This window comes from Chiloscyllium punctatum, chromosome 25, assembly GCF_047496795.1.
Source record: "Chiloscyllium punctatum isolate Juve2018m chromosome 25, sChiPun1.3, whole genome shotgun sequence".
Lineage (NCBI taxonomy): Eukaryota > Metazoa > Chordata > Chondrichthyes > Orectolobiformes > Hemiscylliidae > Chiloscyllium > Chiloscyllium punctatum.
Window position 1 is genome coordinate 46,196,581 of NC_092763.1, and position 25,060 is coordinate 46,221,640.

A 25,060-nucleotide genomic window follows, 5' to 3' on the forward strand; every position below is an offset into this window, starting at 1 on the left:
ATGGTTCCCAAAGTTAAAAATCACACAACACCAGGTTATAGTCCAAAAGGTTTAATTGGAAGCACGCTAGCTTTCGGAGCGCCGCTCCTTCATCAGATCACCTGATGAAGAAGCGGCGCTCTGAAAGCTAGTGCTTCCAATTAAACCTGTTGGACTGTAACCTGGTCTCGTGCGATTTTTAACTTTGTACACCCCAGTCCAACACCGGTATTTCCAGATATGGTTCACTTGAGGGTTACAGCATACAAGATCTGTGTATCATATTTGGCTCAAATGCCTGGGTTAGTCTTTTGGATTTGTTGTAAAACCAGGGCAACCACATTTGGTTGGCGGAGATAAAAGTGCTACAGGCACTCAAAGAGCAATCGCTACTTACCATTCAAAGAAAGCATAGCGATCAGCACCCAGCAGCAATAAACCCTCAGTCACTCGCAACACCACACCCCAAAGAGAAGGAAAACCTGCAACATTTTCTGATTTTTTACAAAATAGATTCCCTACAATATGGAAACAGACCCTTTGGACAAGACCACACTGACCCTCTGAAGAGTAACCCACCCAGACCCATTGCTCCTCCCCTAATGCAGCTAACCTATACTTCCCTGAACACTGTAGACAACTTAGCCTGGCCAATTCACCTAACCTGCACCTCTTTGAGATGTGAGAGGAAACCAGAGCAATCCCATGCACACACGGGAAATGTACACACAGCACACAGTCGCCTAGGGGCTGGAATCGAACCCGAATCCCTGGCACCATGAGACAGCAGTGCTCACCACTGAGTCACTATGCCGCCCACACTGATACATGAGGGGTTTTGCCTTCCAGTAGACTAGGGTCTGTAGCCATCATCATCTGTTACCAAACCCAGCCCAATCACGTGATAGGACAGGGGGCGGGGGAAGGCACGGCTGTGGATCACGTGATTACGCCGTGAGGTCGAACAGGGACGCGGCCTGTGATTGGCTAGTCCCGGGCGGCGGCAGTATTTGAATGTGTCTTTGGAGTCGGCGGTTGCTGTTTCGGGGCGGGCCGAGCTCGATTCGCCGGATTTCAGGGTCGGCAGACACTCTTGTTTGTGTATTAAAGTTTTTATTCCCGAGGCCTTGTGTGTGAAGAGGCAGTGGGAGCGGCTTGCAGGTGGGTATGTGCACCCACGTTAACGGAGTGGAAGGAGCTGAGATCTTAGCGTTGGGCTGCAGGTCCTGGCGGCAAGTGTAAGGCCCACCACTGAGTTATACCTCCCGCCCGTACAACACCGCTTCAACATGAAACCTGGGTAAACTCCACTGGTTTCCGTTCAGTTGTACATGACAGTGAACTAGACTGTATTCAGGAGAAAGTAAAGACTCATGATGCTGGAGATCAGAGTCCAAAAGTGTGGCGCTGGAGACGCCCAGCGAGTCAGCAGCATCCGAGGAGCAGGAAAATAGACAATTCGGGCATAATTCTGGATTAGTGGCGCTGGAAGAGCACAGCGGTTCAGGCGGCATCCGAGGAGCAGGAAAATAGACAAATCGGGCAAAAGCTCCAATTGAAGAATTTATGCCTGAATAATCAATTCTCCTGCTCCTCGGATGTTGTCTGACCGGCTGTGCTTTTCCAGCGCTACAGTTTGGACTGTGTTCAGTCTGGCTGAAAACCAGTTCAGGATCTTGCTGGTAGACTCTTGTGAGGAACGATTGGCCCAGTGCCGATTTCATTGATTTACAAGAACTGGGTTAAATTCTGGCTTTATATATACGGATTATAAGTAGTACAAGCAAAAGTGGACCATTCGATCTACCGTGGGAGTTGCTTACGGAAGATCAACTGCTCTACGTAGCCAACAAAGAGACAGGAATAGCTGGGGCCTATTCGATCTACCGTGTTTGCACTAATTATCAAAAAAATCTGATTTGATTGCGACTTTACCTGCACTTTTCCTATCTGCCTAGGGGGCGTTAGTCCCTTGATGGATCGTCTGTCTGAACCATTCATTACTGTATTTAATAAACTAACTGTTTGGACCATTTCAAAGGCTAATGAAGCTTGTGAGAAATGACAGGCCTTGTTTCTGCCTTAAATGGGAGACACCCTAGTTTTTAAACTGGATAATGGGAATTCTCCATGCAGAACGGACTGCTTCGTTCGGTGTAAGTAACTCTGGGATGTCCTCGAGTACCGGAGTTTGCAAAGACCCATAGAAGCTACAAGCCCACAACTACTACGCTGTCCACTCTTAATGACTTTAAAATCTGTTACTTCATCAATTACAGTATCCAACGTTTTTGTTTCATTCAAGCTCTAGCTGTAACCTAGAGTTCCATTTTATGTACTAACTGTTATGAAGAGCCTCTAGTATTAGACCTATATTGATGAGCTATTTTTGTAGACCACTTTGGGCATATAGTTCAGAAGCAATCAGATTGGCCTAAGAGTCGCTGGACTTAAATGTTAAATCTACTTATTTCTACAGATGCTGTGACTTCTCAGTGCTGTTTTTGTGCGGATATTATAAAATTACTTCCCATCAGGAAAAGACATAAAATTTAGCCCTGTAAACTTAATTGTAGTGGTAAATTACTATTTGTAAACAAAACAACCTTTGAGGATTTTTTTAATGTGGAGGTATGGATTTGTCTCTGAGCACCTCCCACTGTTCTCTAGCTCGATGTTAATTAAACTGGCTGGAATTCCTGCTTCTGATTTGTGCTGGCTGCACAATGGTTACTCCTATGACACTGTATGGAACTGCTCTTTCTCTGTAAATAGCTTCCTGCTTCTTACTGTTTGCTTCCTGAGATCTTTCTCACAGCCAGGATTCAGAAGCAGGAAAGTGGTCAGTGGTGACCAGTGGTCTTGGAAGTGGGGGATGCTGTTACAAAATGAAATGGTTTTGGATTGGAAGTTTACCATGCTTGTTGTAAAACTTTACCTGTGAAATATAATAAGAATGCATCTATATTACTTTATTTTATTAGACATTCTGCTTTGAGAAGAATAAGAAGTTGTTTGTGCATGTGTACAAGATGCCATCCCATGCATTGGGATACTTTTTTGTTTAACCCACGGACTTAGTATTGTTCGGTAGCACTTGGGGAAATCCTGAGATCCATCAGTCTGATCCAGGATGTCAAAAATAATGATTAGAATTTCTGGGAATTGCACAGCACAAAAGCCAGGCACTTCTGGAGTCTTGGCACCTGAGGATAGTTTTTCAACATTTTTCATGGGAAGTTGTGTTGTGGCTAAGTCGCCATTTATTGCCACCTGTAATTCCCTGGAGAGGGTTGTTCCCTTCTTGAACTGTTGCAGCCCATGGTGTTGGGGCACCCAATGCAATTAAGAAGGTAACTCCTGGATTTTGACCCAGTGACTTTCCATGAAATCTTAATTCCAGATAAGGATAGTGGTTGAGAGGAGACTTGCAGATGGTGGTGTTCCTATGTGTTTGCTGCTCATCTCCTTCTAGGTCATGGAGATTGCTGGTTTCAAATGTGTTGCTAAAGGAGCTTGTCCAAATTTAATGCAGTGCACAGTGGCAGATGGTGTTTATTTTGGATAAATGTGAGGTGCTGCATTTTTGGAAAGGCAAATCGTACCTTAAGGTCCTGGGGAGTGTTGCTGAACAGAGATCTCAGAATGCAGATTCATAGTTCCTTGAAAGTAGAGTCACCGGTAAATAAGATAGTGAAGAAGGTATTTGATATGCTTGCCTTATTGGTCAGTGCATTGGGTATAGGACATGGGAAGTAATGTGTCTGTGCAGGACATTAGTTAGGCCACTATTGGAATACTGTATGCAATTCTAGTCTCCCTACTATAGGACGTTGTGAAACTAGAAAGGGTTCGGAGAAGATTTGAGAATGTTGCCAGGTTGGACGGTTTGAGCTATAGGGAAAGGCAGAATTGGTTACTGCTATTTTCCCTGGAGCATCAGAAACTGAGGTGTGATCCTGTGGAGCTTTAAAATGAGGGCCATAGCTAGACCAAGGTGTCTCCCCTGGGTGGGGGAATCGAAAACTAGAGGGAATAGGTTTAAAGTGAGAGTGGACCAAAGGAGCAACTTTTCCGTGCAAAGGGTAGTGCATGAATGGAATGAGTGGCCAGTGGAAGTAGTGGAGGCTGGTATAATTACAGCATTTTAAAAGGCATTTGGATGGGTATATGAATAGGAAGAATTTACAGGGATATGGGCCAAATGTGACTAGATTTATTTAGGATATCTGGTCAGCATGAATGAGCTGGATTGAAGGGTCTGTTTCTGCTGTATATCTGACTCTGACCTTGTAGATAATGCACACTGCTACTTGTAGTGAAGAGCATGAATGTCTAAGGTGGCATTTCAGGTGCTGGTCAAGCAGTTTAAAGGAAGACTTTGCAGGTCAACAGGATTGTTTCTTATTTCTGGTTTGTAGGTTGATGCTAGGTCATTCCTTCCACTTTCTAGCCGTTTGATAGAAGTGTCCTGCTAAATGTTAGATAATTTAAGAATCATTTGTTTCTGGAGTCATGTCTCAGTGAGACAAAATAAGGATGGCAGATTTCCTCATGGGGCATTAGAGAACCAGATGGGTTTTTACTGCAATCAAGTGGTTATGTGGTCGCAATTTTTAACTTTTTGAATTCCAGATTTTGATTTCAAGTTTCGCCATCTACCATGGTGGGATTTGAACCTAGATCCCCACAACATTAGCCTGGGTTTCTGGATTACTATCTAATGACTCTGCATCCTAACTATTATTCAAACGAGTCTACAGTGTACCATTTCAATGAACCCTTTACTATTCCTTGCTCCCTTTAAATCTCATGTGTTAATACCTAAAAAAGGCATCTTTCAATTTGTAATGTTAACATGCAGTGTTGATGATTCCTTTTACTGAAGTTCTATGGCTCAGAAGGGAAGGGAGTAAGGAGATGGTGAAAGGTGATTCAATCGTGAGAGGAACAGACAGGAGATACTGTGGTTGCAAATGAGACTCCCTGATGGTATGTTGCCTCCCAGGTGCCAGGGCCAAGAATGTCTCTGATCGAGTCAAGAGGATTCTTAAGGGGGAGGGTGAGCAGCCAGAAGTTGTGTACACATCAGTACCAATGACATAGCTATGGAAAGGAATGGGGACCTGAAAAGAGGTGGAGGAGTGGCATTGCTAATCGGGGATAGTATCACAGCAGCGGAAAGGGAGGTCGTTGAGGACATTTGTCTACAGGGTCAGTATGGGTGGGAGTCAGGCACAGGAAAGGAGCAGTCACTTTTATCGGGTGTTTTCTACAGACCTGCCCCAATAGCAACAGACATGGAGAAGCAGATTTGGAAAGGTGCAGAGAGGAGGGTGATAGGTAGGTCAGGTCATGAGGGTGGTGCTGAGCTGGAAGGTTGGAGATGGGGGAAGGGGAAATGAGGAAACTGGTGAAATCCACATTGATGTCATGGCGTTGAAGTGTTCTGAGGCGGAAGATGTGTTCTTCCTCCAGGCGTCGGGTGGTGAGGCTGTGGCGGTGGAGGAGGCCCAGGACCTGCATGTCCTTGGCAGAGTGAGAGGGGTAGTTGAAATGTTGGGCCACAGAACGGTGGGGTAGATTGGTGCGGGTGTCCTGGCGATGTTCCCTAAAGTGCTCTGCTAGGTGGTGTCCAGTCTCCCCAATGTAGAGGAGACCGCATCGGGAATAAATGATATTGGTGGATGTGCAGGTAAAACTTTGAATGTGGAAGGCTCTTTTTGGGCCTTGGATGGAGGTGTGGGCGCAGGTTTTGCAATTCCTGCAGTGGCAGGGGAAGGTGCCAGGACGGGAGGGTGGGTTGTTGGGGGGGCGTGGACCTGACCAGGTAGTCAGAGGGAACAGTCTTTGTGGAAAGTGGATAGGGGTGGGGAGGGAAATATATCCCTGTTGGTGGGGTCCGTTTGGAGGTGGCGGAAATATCTTCGGATGACGTGGTTTATGTGAAGGTTGGTAGGGTGGAAAGTGAGTGCGGGGGGGGAGGGGTGGTGGTCTATCCTTGTTACGGTTGGAGGGATGGGGTTTGAGGGCGGAGGTGCGGGATCTGGATGAGAAGCATTGGAGGGCATCTTTAACGACGTGGGAAAGGAAATTGTAGTCTCTAAAGAAGGAGGCCATCTAGTGTGTTCTGTGGTGGAACTGGTCCTCCTGGGAGCAGATACGGTGGACACTGGAATTGGGAATACAGGATGGCATTTTTGCAGGAGGTAGGGTATAATCCAGGTAGCTGTGGGAGTCGATGGGTTTGTTTTTAAAAAAAGATCAGTGTCAAGTCAGTCGTCATTAATGGAGATGAGAGGCCCAGGAAGGGGAGGGAGGTGTCAGAGATGGTCCAGGTGAATTTAAGGTCTGGGTGGAATGTGTTGAAGTTGATGAATTGCTCAACCTCCTCGTGGGAGCACGAGGTGGTGCCAATGCGGTCATCAATGTAGCGGAGGAAGAGGTGGGGAGTGGTGTTGGTGTAACTACAGAAGATCGACTGTTCTACGTAGCCAACAGAGACAGGCATAACTAGGGCCCCTACGGGTGCCTATGGCTACCCCTTTGGTCTGGAGGAAGTGGGAGGATTCGAAGGAGAAATTAATAATACTGAGTACAGGTTCAGCCAAATGAATAAATGTCAGTGGAAGGGCACTAGAGAGGAGGCCATATTGGATTTGGTGCTTGGCAACAAATCAGGCCAGGTGTCGGATCTCTTGGTGGGAGAGCATTTTGGTGATTAAAGATCACAACTCCCTGATCTTTACTATAGTCATGGAGAGGGATAGGAGCAGACTGTATGGGACAGTATTTAGTTAGGGGATGGGAATTTACAATACTATTAGGCAGGAACTGGGGCACCTAAATTGGGAACACGTTTGCAAGGAAATGCACAACAGAAAAGTGGAGGTTGCTTCAGAAGCAATTGCTGATGGTGCTTGACAGGTTTGTCCCACTGAGACAAGGATGGGATGATAGGGGGAAGAATCTTGGGTGACGAGATGTGGAACATTAAGTCAAGAGCAAGAAGGAACCTTAAACTTGAGGCAAGGATCAGAGTGCTCTAGAACATTACAAGGAAGGAACTGAAGAATGGAGTGAAAAGAGCTTAAAAGGTGGCATGATAAAGCTTTAGCAGGTAGGGTTAAGGAAACCCCGAGGCCACTTGAGGAACAAGAGGATGGTCAGAGTGAGGGTAGGGCTGAACAGGGATAGTGAGGTAATTTGTGCATGGAGTCTGAGGTAGGGGAGGTCCTTAGTGAATACTAGTATTCATTTCTGAGAGGGACTTTGATGTTTGAGGGTCAGTGTGCTACACTGATGTTCCTGAACAGGTTGATGTTAAGGAGTATGTGATGAATATTTTAAAAATCATAAGGATGGAGAAATCCCTGGGTCACATGGGATATACCCTTGGTTATTATAGGAAGCAAGGGAAGAGATTGCTGTACCTTTGGCGATGATCTGTGTCCTCACTGTCCACTGGAGTAGTGCCAGATGTTTGGAGAGTGGCAAATATTTTTCTCGCTCAAGAAAGGGAATAGGGATAATCCTAGGAATTACAGACTAGTCAATCTGATCTGTGGTGTGTATAGTACTGAGAGGTTTCTGAAACTGGATTACTTGGAAAACCATAGTTTGATTAGATATTCCCAACGCCCCTCCTCCTACCTTTTTATCTTAGCCTGCTGGACACACTTTCCTCATTCCTGAAGAAGGGCTGATGCCCGAAATGTCAATTCTCCTGTTCCTTGGATGCTGCCTGACCTGCGCTTTTCCAGCAACACATTTTCAGCTTTGATTAGATATGGTCAGCATGTCTTTGAGGGGCAGGTGATCCCTCAAGCCTTATTGAATTCTTTGAGGATGTGACAAAACACATTGAAGGTAGAGCAGTGGGTGTGGTGTATGTGGATTTTAGCAAGATGTTTGATAAGGTTCCTGATGGTAGGCTCATTCAAAAGTAAGGAGATATGGGATACAGGGAAATCTGGCTGGATACAGAATTGGCTGGCCCATACAGGGGGGTGGTAGGTGGAAAGTATTCAGCCTGGAGCTTGGTGACCAGCGATATTCTGCAAGGATCCATTATGGGGCCTTTGCTGTTTGTGATATTTTTATAAATGACTTTGATGAGAAAGTGGAAGGGTGGGTTAGTAGGATTGCCAATGACATAAAGGTTGGAGTGATAGTGTGAAGGGCTGTTGGATGTTGCAACGTGAAACTGACTCAGCAGGACTGAGCTGATCAGTGGCAGATGGAGTTCAGCCTGGAAAAGTGTGACATGATTCACTTTGGAAGGTTGAACTTGAATGCAGAATGCAGAACAACCTCTGTTATCTGAACATCAATTATCCAAACAAGATCTCGAGGTCCCGTTTTTTTTAAAAAAAGAATTAGCATGGACCCCGTCACGGACTCTCTCGTACTATTAATTTCGCTAAGCGGGGGAAGAAAACCATTCAAACTGCATATCTTGTTTTAATATAACGTCAAACATTTCCTGTTCATGATGAATGCTGGAAGGAGCAGTATCCCAACAAGTGATTTAATTTGTAAAATATCACATTTTTAAGCAATTTCCAGTGTTTGTGCACATTTTATTGATTTGAATAAAATAAAAATTCTGTTAACATGTTTTTTATGTAATTATGCTCAGTATGGCTTCTGTTGTTTATGACCAGATAACGGTGGTTCAATGGTTAGCATTGCTGCCTTACAGCACCAGGATCCCAGGTTTAATTCCAGCCTCGGGCAACTGTCTGTGGAGTTTGCATATTCTCCCATTCTGTCTGTGGGTTTCCTCCGGGTGCTCTAGTTTCCTCCCCCAGTCCAAAGATGTGCAGGTCAGGTGAATTGGCCATGTTAAATTGCCCATAGTGTTAGGTGCATTAGTCAGTGGGGGGGTGGGTTGCTGTTCGGAGGGTTGGTGTGGACCTGTTGGGTCGAAGGGCCTGTTTCCACGCTGTAGGGAATCTAATCTAATCAAAATACTCCCTGCCTGTCTTGTCCTGATATTCAGGGTTGTTCAGTACAGGGTTTAAAGCAGGGCTGTGGCAGTGTGGAGAAACAAAGGGATCTTTGGGGTCCTTGTCCATAGATCTTGCAAAGTTGTCACCCAAGTTGATAAGGTTGTTCAGAAAGCGGGGGGGTTGAGTTTAAGAGCTAATGAGTCCATCAGTGCCTTTGTTTCAACCAGGCTGAAATATTCCAAAGCACTCCTGGTCAATTTCCTCTGTCAGATTCTCAAACTTAATATTGTCAAATTATTCTGCTATTGTTATAACTTGCAGTTAATCAGATTTATTCATTATCTCAACACTTGCTGATCTTCGTGAGCTCCTGCTTAAGCAATGCTCTTTTAAGTATTGTTTTCAAACATTTCCATGTCGAATGTCCAGGCCTAAACCCTAGTATATACACTTCTCAAAATATACCACTGACAGTTGTGTCTTCAGTGCGAGAAGCAAATATTCTAATTCATTCCCTAAAATTCTGCCTTTTTTGCTTTCTCGAGTCTCTTAACTTATAAATAGCATGGCTTTGTGAGGGGCTTTTTAATCGTTTGTCATCCGCTTAATGTTTTTCAATGTGGATTAGTTAAAATTTGCTTGATGCTTCTCAGAAATGCTTTTGAATTCTTGGGCTCTGTTAGAGGTACTAATAATATGTTTCACAAATCATTGGAAAGATCATGTAACCAACAAATTTGTGCATATTTACCACTTTTTCTTTTTGAATGTAACAGTCAGTACATAACTACAAGTTCAATTGCTTAAAATAGCTTTCAGATCTTTCCAATATTTAACTCTTACTCTGATATGCCTATTTTCCACACTGAACTATTGTACAGAAGTAAGTTTCCACCAGTATTATTCTAAAAGAACAAACGAGATGTCAATTTTTTTTCTTGACACTTGTCTATGAATAGCTTTGATCATATCTTTAGCTCACTTTCCTAACTTGTTTAACATCTAGAGTAACATTATTGACCCAAGTCTACTAAGTGGCTACCTTTTTATTTAATTAACTCTATTACTGGACATACCACTTGTACATCTGATTATTGCCATTGACTTTAATAGTGTGTATATCCAATGCATTGTATTTCAGCCTACAATGTGTTTAAATTGTTTGCATGCTATCTGTTGATAGGATGGTACGAGAAGAGGATAAGGTTATTCCAGTAAGAGTAGCCCTCCGCTGCCGTCCTCTGGTACAGAAGGAAATTGATGAAGGATGTCAAGTGTGCTTGACATTCACTCCTGGAGAACCACAGGTATAAGTTTGATCTAGTTTGATGGTTTGACATTGCTTAAATTGTTATGGTTTCTGTTCTGATGCCTGAAGATCTTTTAAATAGGTTATTATGACAAAAGGGGATTCTGTCAAGTCAGCTCCCTGCTACTGTTGTGTAGAGTATGCTGTACCAATTTTCTTTTAATTTGCTTTCTTTTCCCCCCTCAGGTGCTTTTGGGAATCGATAAGTATTTTTCATATGATTACGTCTTTGATCCCTGTGCAGAGCAAGAAGAAGTGTTCAATATTGCAGTACATCCCCTTATTCAGGGGATATTCAAAGGTAACTATTTCCTGCTGAATGTTTTGGAAATAGCTTGGGATTGATCCACTGTTCATTGCGTATTGAATGATTCTCATTGCAGGTTTTTCTGTGAATCACTCCTTTGATCATTTTATCTGTCAGATATCTGATCACTTAATCCACATAGAAACATTTCTAATAATCAATTCAGTTTTACAAGTAAATTCTTTTAAAACAAACAAGAATACCAATCCCATTTTAAGAGCTGTCAAAATTTCAGTTTGTTTATTCCATGCTTATTTGAAATGTATCTAGATTTAGCGAGTTTTGAGAAGATTTGTAGCTCAGGTTGAGGTTCTGGATGTAGGTTTGCTTGCTGAGTTGGAAGGTTTGTTTTCAGACGTTTCATCACCATACTAAGTAACATCAGTGAGCCTCCATTTGAAGCACTGGTGGGATGGCCCACTTTCTATTTCTGTTTAGGTTTCCTTGTGTTGGTGAGATCTTTTCATGTGATGTCATCTCTTGTTTTTCTCAGGGCGGTGGTAAATGGGATCCAAGTCAATGTTTGTTGAAAGGTTTGGATAATAGTGAATATCATTAATCTCATGAACATCAAATAGCCACAAAAAGACATGACGCACTCTCATTAGTATCTTCACCTACAGATGAGGAAGGACACTACTTTGACTGGGACAATGCATCCATCCTAAGACAAGCCAAACAGACACATGAGAATTCTTAGAAACATGGCATACCAACCAGAACGCTCTCAACAAACGTGTTGACTTGGATCCCATTTACCACCCCCTGAGGAAAAAGTAAAGAAAAGTACGTCCCTGTTCCAAGGAATAGAAAGCAGGCCATGCCACTAGTGCTTCATCCAGAGGCTCAGTGATGTTACCTACAATGGTGGCGTAACATCTGAAAACAAATCTTCCAGCGTGTAAACCTACATCTAGTATCTTGATTTCCTTGGTTCTTTTCTGTCTTAAATTTTTTTGTCTCTTTTTTTTTTTTATTTTTAGCCAACTACCATTTTTTTTTTCCTGCCCTGATGTACAAATTTAACATGTTGGACTGCACTTTGCCTCTTTATCTATACTCAATTTGAGAATGAGACTGGATGAACTATCTGTGGCTAACATGTTCGTGCTGGTATCTGATTGATTGATTGAAAGAAAAGTCATACAAAACTAAAGTGGTAGATTGGTTCACTTTCATTCTCAACCAGAGTGAAATGTAAATGTGCAAGAAGTGTGGAAAGGGAAATAAGTATGCCCCTAAAGTATAAGACTAGGGAATTGCAAATGAGAAAACCAAACTGCAGAAACTTAAAGCAAGTAACTTTTTCTGATGTATTGAAATCATAGCAGTGTCATTGTGGTAGAAAATCAGGTGGAGGAGGAATGTGTACAGAAAAAGAACTGGGACTAAAGGGCTGTTCAGTTGTTGAGACATCCCTTGATGAGTGACTGCAAGGATGTTGGGTGTTTTGGTTGTAATCTTCCAAAACTTTCTAGATTCTAGAAAAGCTCCAGTGGCTTCGAAAACCACATATGTAAAATCCTTTTGCTCAAAGAAGGGAGACAGTAACTCAAGCAGGAAACTCAAACTCTTGACACTGAGATGGCGCTGGAGTATATTCTTGAGGTGATAACCGGACATAGACAATCAGTGAGGCTTTCCAAAGGGAGAATAATGTTTGATCAAGAGTTTTGTTTTGAGGATGCGACATACAGTATTGATAAGACAACCAGTGGTATAATGTATTTGACTTCAAAAGATATTTTAAAAATGTCATATCAAAGGTTATTGCGCAAGACGAGAATTTGTATTGCAGGAAATTATTAATATCCATTGCAGATTCCTCTAACGGGATAAATGAGATGAATGAATTTCAGCAAGGATCACCATTGGGTGCTTGTTTACACAAATAATTTATCCAAAATTATTTACATTGTATTATCCACTCTTGCTGGCAAAGCAAAAATGGATAGGAAAGTTGAGGACAGTCTGCAAAGGAATGTAGACAATTTTGTGTGGTCAAAAAATTGGCAGGTGGAGTAATATGTGCAAAAATGTCCATTTTGACATGAATTGAAAATAATTCTTGAATGGGTGGAGACCATAAAATGTCAGGATACAGAGGCATCTGGGTTTTGTTTTGCTTCTGGAATAAGCACTATTCTCACAGTGCCAGGGACCCAGTTCTAGCCTTGGGTGTCTTTCTGTCGGGAGTTTACATTTTCCCCATGGTTGCATGGGTTTCTTTCAGGTGCTTGAGTTTTCTCCCACAATCCAAAGTTATGTAGGCTATAATGAATGCAGGGATTTAGGTTGGACGGTCACAGCAGACTTTATTGGCCAAATGGCCTCTGCAGTGTAGAAATTCTGTGATATGAATATATTGCTGGCTAAGCCTGCATCCTGACTTGCCGAGAAGGCCGTTCAGAGTCAATCCTGCCTGGAGCTGTTTTGGCTAGCCCTGGTAAAGATGACATCAGTGAGCGAGATAAGTGTTATGAAAGTCGATAGTAGTTAATGAATTAAAATGTCATTTACTGTGGTGGGATTTGAACCAATGTGCCCAGAGCCATTAGCCTTGGGGTCTGGATTACTAGTCCAGTGCAACGACCACTACATTGCAGCCTCACTCTGTGAATCTAAACATCAACATGCAAGTGTAGCAAGTAATTGGCAGATGGCATGTTGGCCTTTTGCAAAGGAATAAAGCATAAGGGTAGGGAAGTCTTAAATAATTGTTTCAAAACATTAGCAAGGCTCTTGTGGCATATTGATACAGTCCATACCTCTGAACCTGTGTTCAAGTCCCACTTGCTTCAGGCAACTATCTGAATTTTAGGATCCTTATGCAGTGGTAGAGTTCTGACCTCTGAGAAGAGGCTTAGTATCAAGTCACACCTGCTCTAGAAGAGTGTCATAATGCTGTGAGCAGGTTATTTGGAAAATATGTACAAAGCAATGGTGTGACTGCACCTGGATGACTGCAGATAGTTTTGGTTTTCCTACTTTAAAGAAAGACATAGTTGTGTTGGAAATGGTTCAGACAGCTCACTTAATTGCTGAAATGTGTTTTTTTTTGTGACAAAGTTTGGGTTTATCCCTCATTTTTTCCTCAATGCTAAATAGTGTGACTTTATTGAACAGTTCTTAAGATTGAGGAATTTTGACTATAGATTGAGAGTTTTTGCCTTGCTAGAAGGGTCCCTTAGAATAAAAGGATATCTATTTTAGGAAATTGGTGACCAAGTGTGAAATCACTTTTTTGAAATAAAGGTAAATAACACTAGGTGAAGTTCATGCAAATCTGAACTGTTTTTAAAGCAGGTTTTGCTCACTATGTTCCATTTTTAAATGTGATCACACTGACTTTGTTCTATGCTTTCTATTCCAGGGTATAATGCTACAGTATTGGCATATGGACAGACTGGTTCTGGAAAGACCTATTCTATGGGAGGAACATACACATCTGGTCAAGAGGGTGATCTAAGCGTTGGTGTCATTCCAAGAGTAATTAATATGCTGTTTAAGATGATTGAAGAGAATTCAGATACCGATTTTGCGTTAAAAGTTTCTTATTTAGAGGTGAGTATAAGAGGGAGATCATTATTTCAATATTAGGAAGGTACTTTCTAAGTTCTGTTGAAATATACAACTATTGGCTTTTTGGCCCAATAGTTCAAGTTTTAAAGTTGAGCAGAAACAAATGTGATTGGAGACCTGGTTGGATTATCTAGTTATTTGCTTTTCTGTTGCATGAATTAATTTATTAAGAAATTACCTAAATGAAATCATTCCCACACCTGTGTGTATATCAACTAATATAGCTGTGTGTTATATAATATTATACAAATATTATAATATTATATAAAAATTATGGAAAGATCCTCTACTAAGAAAACTTAATTGAATGTTATGTAGCGTGAGGCATTTCTTGTCAAAAATTACTCCTCAAAGTTTGATGCTACATAAGTGCAACTTCCCAGGTACTTCAGAGGTGACATGAGGCGAATGAGTCAGAATCACCAAAAGATTGGTCAAAGAGCTGGATTTGAAGGAGTCCCCAAAGAGGACCAAAGTAATGAAGGTATTCCAGAGCTTGGAGCCTAGGCAGTTAACTGCATGGTCACCAATTTAGGGTGTAGGTTTGCTCACTGAGCTGTAGGTTTGATATCCAGATGTTTCATTACCTGGCTAGGTAATATCAGTGGCAACCTCCAAGTGAAGCAAAGCTGTTGTCTCCTGCTTTCTATTTATATCTTTCTCTTGGATGGTACCCTGGGGTTTGTGGTGATGTCATTTCCTGTTTGTTTTGAGGGGTTGATAGATGGAAACCCCTCTCTTAATCCCTCAGAAAACGAACAGGAAATGACATCACAAACCCCAGGAAGCCCATCCAGGAGAAAGATATAAATAGAAAGCGGGAGACAACAGCTTTGCTTCACTTGGAGGTTGCCACTGATATTACCTAGCCAGGTAATGAAACATCTGGATATCAAACCTACAGCTCAGTGAGCAAACCTACACCCTAAACCTCAACCTGAGCTACAAACCTTGCGATGGTCACCAATGTTGAAGCAAATATAAAATTGTGGATGCCCAAAGGCCAAAATTTAGTAAATTATATTGTGGGGCTGAACGAGTGGGGAATTGCATGGAGAGAAAAGGATGACCATTTTAAAATGGAGATGATACTTGTTTGGGACATTTTAGGACCGTGGTCAGGTGAATAAAACTTGAGCAGCAGAATATTGTTTTTTTTATTGTTTTCAGAAAGTGGCATATGGAGATTAGGAAAGAGTTTATTTAAAATAAGTGAGTCTAGATATAATGCTGGAATGAATGTAATGTGTGAAGTCTGGCAATATTTGGGTTGGAAGTTGGTGGTCTTGGTGTTGGCAAAATGCAAATTTGGAGTTGTTAAACAAAGGTTGTGAGCAGAGAACTTTGCTGGATTGTTACCAAGATTGATGGAATTAGTAAATGATTTTGGTCCTCATTCTAAAATCTAATTACATCCATCTTCCATTTTTGAGGAAATTTCTGTTCCAAAACAAGGTGTCTGCTAGTTTTACTGAAAGTAGCAGTAAAGCTGGGTAGATGTGAAAATCTTGTAATTTCTTTTTATTATTTCTTCTTGTGATATGGATGTGACTAGCTCTTATTACTCATGCCTCATTTCTGACGGTGTCGCTTTGTAAATGGTCTCTACTAAGGGGTAAGGTTTATTCCTATCAACCATATCTATGCCCCTCAATCCTGTAAACCTCTTTAGGTCCCCCTTCAGCCTTCTCTGCTCCAAGGAAAGTAGTGCCCTACAAGTGTCCCTACATAGTGGAAATGTTCCAGACTGGGCAACTTCTTAGTGAATCTTTTTATAACTTTTCCAATGTAATTCCATCCTGCCTATAATGTGGCAGCCTGGATTGGACTCAGTAGTCAGGTTGTGGCTTAACCATCACTCTGCCTTATGCGTCAAACCCTCGCACTCTTAATTGCCACAACTAACAGTCTATAAAGTCCTGGAAGATGACATCCAATGCATCTACTCTTTCTAGATCCACTAATCTACTCTGGGATGTAGATTTTCAGGCCCTAAGTATTTATCTGCCTTCAATCCTCTCCATTCTTCCAGCACCAATTCTCTAGTAATATTGATCTCCTTCAGTTTTTTATTCTCACTAAATCTTGCATTCTCAAGCATTTTTAGTATCTTGATTGGTTCTGTCTTCGCAAAAGACAAAGATTTCCTGGAGTTGCTCAACTGTTCTTTGTCCCTTATTATACATTACCCTGTTTCTATCAGTAGGGGATTCTACATTTTGTCTTCAATCTCTTTCTCTTCACATACATAAAGAATCTTAGTGTCAGTCTTTGTTCTCTGTAGGCTTACTTTTGTACCATATTTTCCCCTTGGTCCTATGCTGAATTCTAAACTGTTCCCAATCACCAGTTATCTTTTTTTTTCTTGGCCAGTCTATAGGCAAAGTCTTTTCCCTGGGATCGGGGAGTCCAGAACTAGAGGGCATAGGTTTAGAGTAAGAGGGGAAAGATATGAAAGAGACCTAAGAAGAGGCAACTTTTTCAGAGGGTGGCATGTGTATGGAATGAGCTGCCAGAGGAAGTGGTGGAGGCTGGTACAATTAGAACATTTCTGAGGCATTTGGATGGGTAAATGAATAGGAAGGGTTTGGAGGGATGTGGGACTAGATTGGGTTGGGATATCTGGTTTGCATGGATGGGTTGGACCGAAGTCTGTTTCCATGCTGTACATCTAAGACTCTGACTCAATATACGCTTTTTTCTGGAATCCTATGCATTCTCTAATTTCCTTTTTAAGCCCTGAATTGTCCCTCTTGCCCATTTTGCTTTTATCAGACAGTTGTCATTCCCAATGTGTGCATTCAATGTTTGCCATTGCCTATCCACTATCATCCAAGTAATTCTTCCCCAATCTGTCAAGGGCAACTCATGCCTGATCTTCATAGATTCCTTTTTTAAGATTCAGCACCCTAGTGTCCGATTCATTTACCTTGCTCTCTCCATTTTGATAGAATTCTATCTTGTTATGGTCACAAATTATACCCCCCACCCCCCACCCCTTCCCCAGGGGTGTCTCTCAGCTAGATTGGCATCATTCCCTTCATATTACACAGTATCCAGTCTAAGATGACCTGCTCTTTAGTTGGTTCCTCCACATGTTGGTCAACACTTCAGGAATGCCTCCTCTACAGCATTGTGGTTTCTTGTGTAATGCCAGTCCCAACTTCCTGCAGTTTGGGGGTCTAAATATGCCACCCATTAATGATTTCCTTGCCCCTTGGTATTTCTCAACTCCATGTTGTCTGAGCTAAAGCACTTTCTCACTATTATGCTAATTTCCACTTATCAACAATGCCACTCCTCCACCTTTATTTTTTTCCCCCCTTTTTTTTGCCTGTCCTTCTTAAATACTTAATAGCCTCGGACATCCAGTTCCCATCCCTAGTCACCCTGTAGCCATGTCTCCATAATCCTAATTATTATCGTACCTGTTTATATCGGAGATTAGTTCTATTACAAATGCTTGTGTATTAAGGCACAAAACCTTTAAGCTTGTCTTTTTTAACATTGTCTTGCTCCAGTAGTGTTCTCAAGTTTTGAGAAAATTTGTAGCTCAAGTTGAGGTTCTGGAAGTAGGCTTGTTAGCTGAGCTGCAGGTTCATTTTCAGATGTTTAGTCACTGTACTAGGCAACATCTTCAGTGAGCCTCCAGACAAAGCACTGTTGATGTCTCCTGAGCTTCTATTTGTATGTTTGGGTCCAGAAACCTTAGCCACTCTCCCCTACGCCAAAGACATTTTGGAGATGACTGCCAGACTACTCAGACCCCTTAGCATCATGGTAGCCCACAAACCCACCAACGCACTAAAACAGCAACTAATTAACTTGACAAACCCTATACAGACAGCAAGCAAAACTAATGTCATTTACAAAATACCATGCAAGAACTGTACCAAACACTACATTGGACAAACAGGCAGAAAACTAGCCACCAGGATACATTAAGATCAACTAGCCACAAAAAGACATGACCCACCTCTCTAGAATCTTTACATACAGATAAAGAAGGACATCGCTTCGACTGGGACAACACATCCATCCTCTGAGGAAAACAGACATGCACGAGAAGCATAGCATTCCAACCGGAACTTTTATGAACAAGCACATTTCGCAACCCTGAGAAAAAAACAGGAAATGACATCAACCCAAGCAAACCCAAATCTATAAATAGAAAGTAGGAAACACCAGCAGTGCTTTGTCTGGAGACCCACTGAAGATGTTATCTAGTATGGTGATGAAACTTATGAAAATGAACCTTCCAGCTCAGCTACATCCAGCCCTGTTTGAATTTTGAATTCAGGTTGAATTCCTGAAGAAGGGCTCATGCCCGAAACGTCAATTCTCCTGCTCCTTGGATGCTGCCTGACCTGCGCTTTTCCAGCAACACCTTTTTCAGCTCTGATCTCCAGCATCTGCAGTCCTCACTTTCTCCTGTTTGAATTTTGCTTTGTTTGCTTTGTCAATTTTTTTCTACTTTTCTTTTGTCCTTACTCACTCCTTCTGACTCCTGGCGTAAGTTCCCATCCCCTGACATTAGTTGAAATCCTCCCCAACTGCTCTAGCAACACTTCTCCCTATGACTTCCGTCCCAGTCCTGCCCAGGTGTAACTTGTCCAATTTGTATAAGCCCCATCACTGCCACAGTCCCCAAAATATTCATCCAATATATCCAGTCATTTCTGTTCTGACTGGCATGTGGCACCTGTTGTAATCCTGAGATCACTATCTTTTGAAGTCAGATTTCTGAACTTACTCCCTGCCTGTCTGTGTTCTGATTTTCAGTTAAATGTGTGAGGTCCTACGTCATTTGTACCAAATGTGTACCACAATCACTGGCTATTCACTGCCCAGAATATCCATACCTGCTCTGAGACATACTTGACCCTAGTGCCAGGGAGGCAACATACCATTCTGGAGTCTTGTTTGCAGCCACAGAGACACCTGTCTATTCCCTTTACAATAGAGTCCTCCATAAATATTGCCCTGGCACAATTTTTACCCCTTCCCTCTGCAGCAGAACCAACTGTGGTGTCATAAGTTTAGCTGCTGCTGTTTTCCCTAAGGTCATTATCCTCAACAGTACTCAAAACGGTATATCTGTTTTGCAGAGAAGTGGCTATAGGAGATTCCTGTACCACCTGTTTCTCTCTAGCTCAGTCTGGTAGTCACCCATTCTCTTTCTGCCTGAAGATCCTGAGCCAGTAGTGTGACCACCTCACTATACATGCTATCCATAATACTTTTTGCCTCATGGATGCTCCACAGTGTCACCACCTGCTGCTCCAGCTCTGAAACTCGAGCTTTCAGGAGCTGTAGCTGGTGACACTTCAACTAGTGCAGATTGACTGCATAGGTGAATATAGGAGGACATACTGGACATGCCTGGGCAGTTATCCACACTCTGGTGAATTACACTGTTGTACCTTTACTAAAACAGTTTGGCTAAGGGTGCTGTACTTTCTGGAGTATAATTCTTCTCTGGAATGTTGCTGGGTCCATAACCTTTGTAGCGCCCACTTCTTCTTTAACCAGGTGTATTGAATTGTCTGACAGCTGGCATCTGTGATGCTGGAGATAACTTGATTATCTATTCAGCACTTCTGGTTGAAAATTTTTGTGAATGCTTCATCTTGATTTGGCAAACCATTTTTGTACAGAGTTCCATGTGGAACTATTGGATGAGCGAAAGGGTATAGAATTAAATGGTAAATTGAATTTTAAACCTCATTGGGAGGGGGAAAGAATAGTATGAATTGAGGACATTTTTCAGTGAGTACAGTGTTTTGCAAAGTTGTTTTCTTCAGTTTAGGTATGAAGTCCAGATTAGTGGCTTCAGAGAATAACTGCATTTGCATACACTTTAAAAGTTAAGGTTTTTATTTTTGCTGAATAGTAACTACTTAGGCAGACTAGCACCCACTACTAACCATCTACAGATAGTCCCAAAGAGGGACCAGAAGTCACCTTTTTTTGTGTGGATGATTTAGAGGTAGGGGATTGGAGAAGACATGAATTGCTGTTTCATTACAGCCAAAGGCAGTGTCAATTTAAAAATTCATTCATCTTGAATGAGTGTCTTTGGTACTGGAAATCATTTTTAATTTGGTTTTGTTTTAAACATGTAATTTTGAGATCCTTGCATTCTGTTGTGAAATTGTTCACATTGTATTCTGGTTGCATCTTTTTTTCATCCTTAACAGATCTACAATGAAGATATTTTGGATCTGTTGCATCCATCTCGGGAGAAATCCCAAATTCACATCAGAGAAGATCCCAAAGAAGGCATAAAGGTAACAGTCTCTAAAAATAGAGACTCTATTAAATGAAATTACTGTCTTGTAAGTGATTGTGATGTCCTTTTTTTAAAAAAAGGACCGCTTTTCTCTCCATTCTAACTTTAAGTTTTATTTCCTTGAGCTGTCTGATTTTTTTTTTATTATTATCCACATATGCCAATCTAGGACAGATAATGAGACCTGACATTTTGTTATAATATGCACCTAACTTCATTATTGCCCATAAGAAGCATGAGGGATTTGGTAATTTTTTTTCAGGAGCTTTATAGTCGCAAACATGTATTCTAAACCTTTTGAGAGAAGTTAGTAGATCTGTCGTATAGTTTTGATTTTTTTTCTTAAACTCAATTCCTGTAGTTGTTCACTGCAAATACAGTTGCTAATCTCTCTCAGATTGTAGGTCTAATTGAAACAAAAGTGTTAACTGCAATGGATATGGTGAACTGCCTGGAACAAGGAAATTCTACAAGGACAGTTGCTGCAACAGCAATGAACTCCCAGTCATCCCGATCCCATGCCATCTTCACAGTCACTGTTGAGCAGAGAAAGAAAAGGGACAGGTAATGGTGCTTCTGCTTTTGACGGTGGCAAGTTTTCCAAGTGCTTTTCTTTATGCTCGTGTGAGTTGTATCCTTATGCCATGTGATTAATTTTGAAACAGATTTTTCAATCTTTAGCTTAAAGAGAATGATGCTTTGTCTATTGGTATTAGCTTTGCTGAAATGTTCAGGGCAGATGGAGAGGAAACAAATACAATAAGTATCACTAAAGAAATTAGGGCTAAAGACTAATGTCTCCTGTTTTCTAAAGTAGCTACAGAGATGGTGCTTGCACTAATCATCTTTTCAATAATCCTTGGGCTTTGGAAAACTGCCAATGTAGCACATTTTCTTTCCTCTTAGTTTTTGTCTTCTCACCTTTCTAACTATATATGTCAATTAGCTTGACACTTTTTAAAAAAAAAAATTAACACCTTCCTCAAGAAAAAAGGTTTAACAGGAAAGCATTTAGATGTACATATGAATAAGCAGAGCTAGCTTGGCCTCACGAAAGCTGAACAGATCTACAGGAAGAGACTTTCAGGCTTCATGCCTGACCAGTTTGAGAATACTTTTGGAGCTAACAAATAGGGGAAGCCATGAATTGTAATATTTGGATTATTGGAAGGAATTTAAGGTTCCCCATGCGTATTCCCCATGTGATGTCAGTGATAGTATGAAATTCATAGACTGTTGGCTAACTAATAGTTGGGGTAAGGGGGTGTATTTAGGATAGCTACCTGTAACTAGTGGAGTGCCACAGGCATCAGTATGGTGCCATATGAGGAAAATGAATGTATTGTAGCCAGGTTTACAAATGGTCCAGAAATGTGGGAAGTTAAATGATGAGCATTAGAGTCTGCAGACAATTTGATCTGTTAAACAAAAAATTCTCAGACAGCACCTTCCAACTCCACAATCACTTGCATGTCGAAAGGCAGGGGCAGCAAATACATGGGAGCACCACCTGCAAGTCTCCCTCCAAGCCACTCTCCATCTTGACCTGGATATGTATCTCTGCTGGGTCAAAATCCTGGAGTTACCTTGTTATGGCATTGTGGATCAACCCAGGCGTAGTGGACTGCAACAGCTCACCACCACCACCCCCTAGAGGGTAACAGGAGACAGCAATAACTGAGGCAGCTAACAATACCAATATCCCACATGATCTTTTTCAAAAGTGGACAAAAACTTGGTACATGGGATATAAATATGAGGCTATGCTCTTTGGCAGGAAGCATATTATTTTAAATAGACTGTAGAATTTCTTCAGTGATCACCAAAAAGCTAGTAACCTAATGGATGATGGGGAAAGCATATGGAATGTTGGCCTTTATCCCAAAGGAAATGAGTATACAAATGTGGAGGTTTTGCTAAAACTACATGACACTAATCAGACCTCAGCTGGAATATTATGAATAGTTTTGTGCCCTCTGTGATACACAGGTATTGGAGGCAGTTCAGAAAAAGCTTATTGGATTGATACTAGGTATAAAGGGACTGTTTTTGAGCAGAGATTGAGTAGGTTCGGCCTGTAACGTAATTTAAAGAATGAGGCAACCTTATTGAAACATACAAGAGTTCTTGGAAGCCTTGGACAGGGAGATGCAGGAGTGTTGTTGACTCTTGCACACGAATTTAGGACCGCAGGCCATAATATCAATAAGTAATTGCATTTTTAAGATAAAAAAGGAGGAATTTCTTCTTTCTCTCAGGTGGTAATGAATCTGTGGAAATCTTTACCCCAGAGGCTGGTTTATTACTTACATTCTAGCTTGAGACTTTTTTTAAAAAAAATCAGTGTTCTGAGAAAAGGCAAAGAGTGAAGTTTGAGAGTAACTAAAACAGCATGATCTCATTGAATGTTGGAGCAAATTTGTTAGACTGAATGTCCTACTTGGCTTCCATGTCTTTTATGGTCTTTGGTGACTTTTTTTCTTATTTGCTTTTTGTTCTTTTCCCTGCAGAAACAGTTATTTCCGTTCCAAACTGCACCTAGTGGATCTGGCAGGATCTGAGCGCCAGAAAAAAACAAAAGCAGAGGGTGACCGTCTGAAGGAAGGTAATCTTGTCTTCTAAATAGGAAGTAGCAGTCAATGTTGCAATTACAATGCTGATTGAAACACGATAGCAGTTGCAGGCGAGGGCAGCTTGGAGGGAATACTAGAAGTAGACCTTGACATGATTTGAGAAGGGGTAGGAATTCTCGAAGTGAGTCTTGACTTTGGGGGGGAAAACAATTCCCCACTTGACTGGATTGAATTAATGTTTAGTTTTAATGATTCTGAATAATTGTAGATATTTTCCACCTGAAGAGGTTTTGATTTATCTTGGTGATTGATCAGTTATAAATGAAGAATCTGAAGATTCCACTGACTGGCGCAGTTTTGATTGGCCTCAGGCTCTTTTGCTGTGCTGTCAACCCAATAATGGAAGATACCCTGAAAATTTGAATGCGATTAGGCACAAACTTTGGCTCCAGTTTAGTTATTTTTCCCTCCTCTTGCATTTGTTGTAAAGCTTTCGTTAGCAGCGTCCTTTAGTGGCCATAAGTTATAATGCACAATGGAACATTTCTGAATGGTAACTTGCTTTTTTTAAAAAAATAAATTCCTGCCTGCTATCTTGGATGCTTTTTATTTTGCAACAGCAGTGTTATCAATTTGGATTGATTGAGAGAAAATCATGCAGGAAATGGGGAGAGATAAGGACAGGATTTACTGCTTACCTTAATTTTCTAGTTTGATTTAATATCTTGTAGAAGCACAAGATTAATCTCTCTTGGTAAGAACCTTTTTTTATAATTGCAATGTAACTGTTATGGCTTATCCCCTCCCAAATCTCATGAGTGGAGTAGGCATTATTGCATGTTGACATGAGGCTAGTTGATTGGGAATGGGAAAAGTTTTTTTTCTTGCTCTTGAATCAGAGGCAGTGCCAGACCTGCTTGCTTGCTGAATCGAGCAGCTTCTGTTCGTCATTTGGGTTATCAGCACCTAAAGAAACATTCTGGATTGTAAAAAAAAAAAAAATTACATCTGTTAAGTCTTAAAATTTATTGATGCTTCTTCAGACTAGGTTATTCACTGACCACAAATGCTCGTTTTAAACCAGAAGTAAGGATTTTCTCTACACTAGTCTCTCAGTATCCTATTCTTTTCTTTGTGCAATGTGAAGTTATGCTTTTACATGTTCTTGTGGTCTTTGGGTATGCCTTAATGAATTGAGATAGGTAACACAAGAATGGTTGTTTTCGACAAATGAAAACCAGTCTAATATTTAGGCCTGATGTAACTATTGGCTGACAAGACCTCAGTTCTGCCTGTCACCTAAATGTTTACTGTAATCTTACCTGCTTGTTCGAATACGCTTATGCCTTCTGTGGTGTGCTTGTGACTAATGGTCAATCTGTTTCAGGAATCAACATTAACCGTGGTTTGCTGTCCCTGGGTAATGTTATCAGCGCACTTGGAGATGAGCATAATCGCAAGGGCTTTGTGCCATATAGAGATTCAAAACTAACACGATTGTTGCAAGGTAAGGTAACTTCGTTTGTGTTAATATCTCTAGTAAACATTTTTGCAATTTGACTTTTTTTAAAATGGCAGGGGGGAGGAGGAGAGTAATCTGAGAAAGTGGCTTGAGATTCATTTTAGTCTGTGTCCTTTTCACTGGTTCTTGGCATCATATCCAAGTGACCTAGCTTTATACTTGATCAGTGAACAAGAGCATACTAATTGTGGTGAAATCCTCGTTTTATCTTTTGATGTTGTCTAAGCCAGCAAGCTGAATATGCAGCATTGAGAAACTGGGTGTTCCACTTTTTTTTCTGCTACATTCGTTCTATCTAGATTAAGTGCTGGGCTTTATTTTCTAAGGATCATTCAACAGGTCAAGGGTCTATCTGTTCTAGGAGCAGTAAAATCGATGTTTTGGGCAAAAGCCCTTCATCAGGAGGCTGCCTGAACTGTGCTTTTCCAGCACCACTCTAATCTAGACTCTGGTTTCCAGCATCTGCAGTCATTGTTTTTACCTAGTCTATCCATTCTAGTTGGTTGGAGGCAATCTTCTGCTCAAGATTGCCTACCTTCAGG

At 41.4% G+C, this 25,060-nt stretch overlaps 1 protein-coding gene across 4 annotated transcripts in view; it reads left to right on the top strand.

Moving 5' to 3' along the window:
* Positions 1 to 962: 962 nt before the first annotated feature.
* kif4 (kinesin family member 4) overlaps positions 963 to 25,060 on the top strand; it is a 72,965-nt gene continuing 48,867 nt past the window's right edge. For 2 of the 4 annotated variants that reach the window (XM_072595199.1, XM_072595200.1), the window contains exons 1-8: positions 963 to 1,058; positions 10,117 to 10,240; positions 10,429 to 10,543; positions 13,923 to 14,113; positions 20,332 to 20,421; positions 20,821 to 20,987; positions 22,934 to 23,028; positions 24,384 to 24,503. In XM_072595199.1, coding sequence (XP_072451300.1) covers positions 994 to 1,058; positions 10,117 to 10,240; positions 10,429 to 10,543; positions 13,923 to 14,113; positions 20,332 to 20,421; positions 20,821 to 20,987; positions 22,934 to 23,028; positions 24,384 to 24,503 — 967 coding nt within the window. In that variant the 5' untranslated portion in view covers positions 963 to 993. Of the gene's footprint in view, positions 1,141 to 1,999; positions 2,136 to 10,116; positions 10,241 to 10,428; positions 10,544 to 13,922; positions 14,114 to 20,331; positions 20,422 to 20,820; positions 20,988 to 22,933; positions 23,029 to 24,383; positions 24,504 to 25,060 lie in introns of those variants that run through there. The other 2 variants (XM_072595202.1, XM_072595201.1) reach the window with 2 other exon arrangements.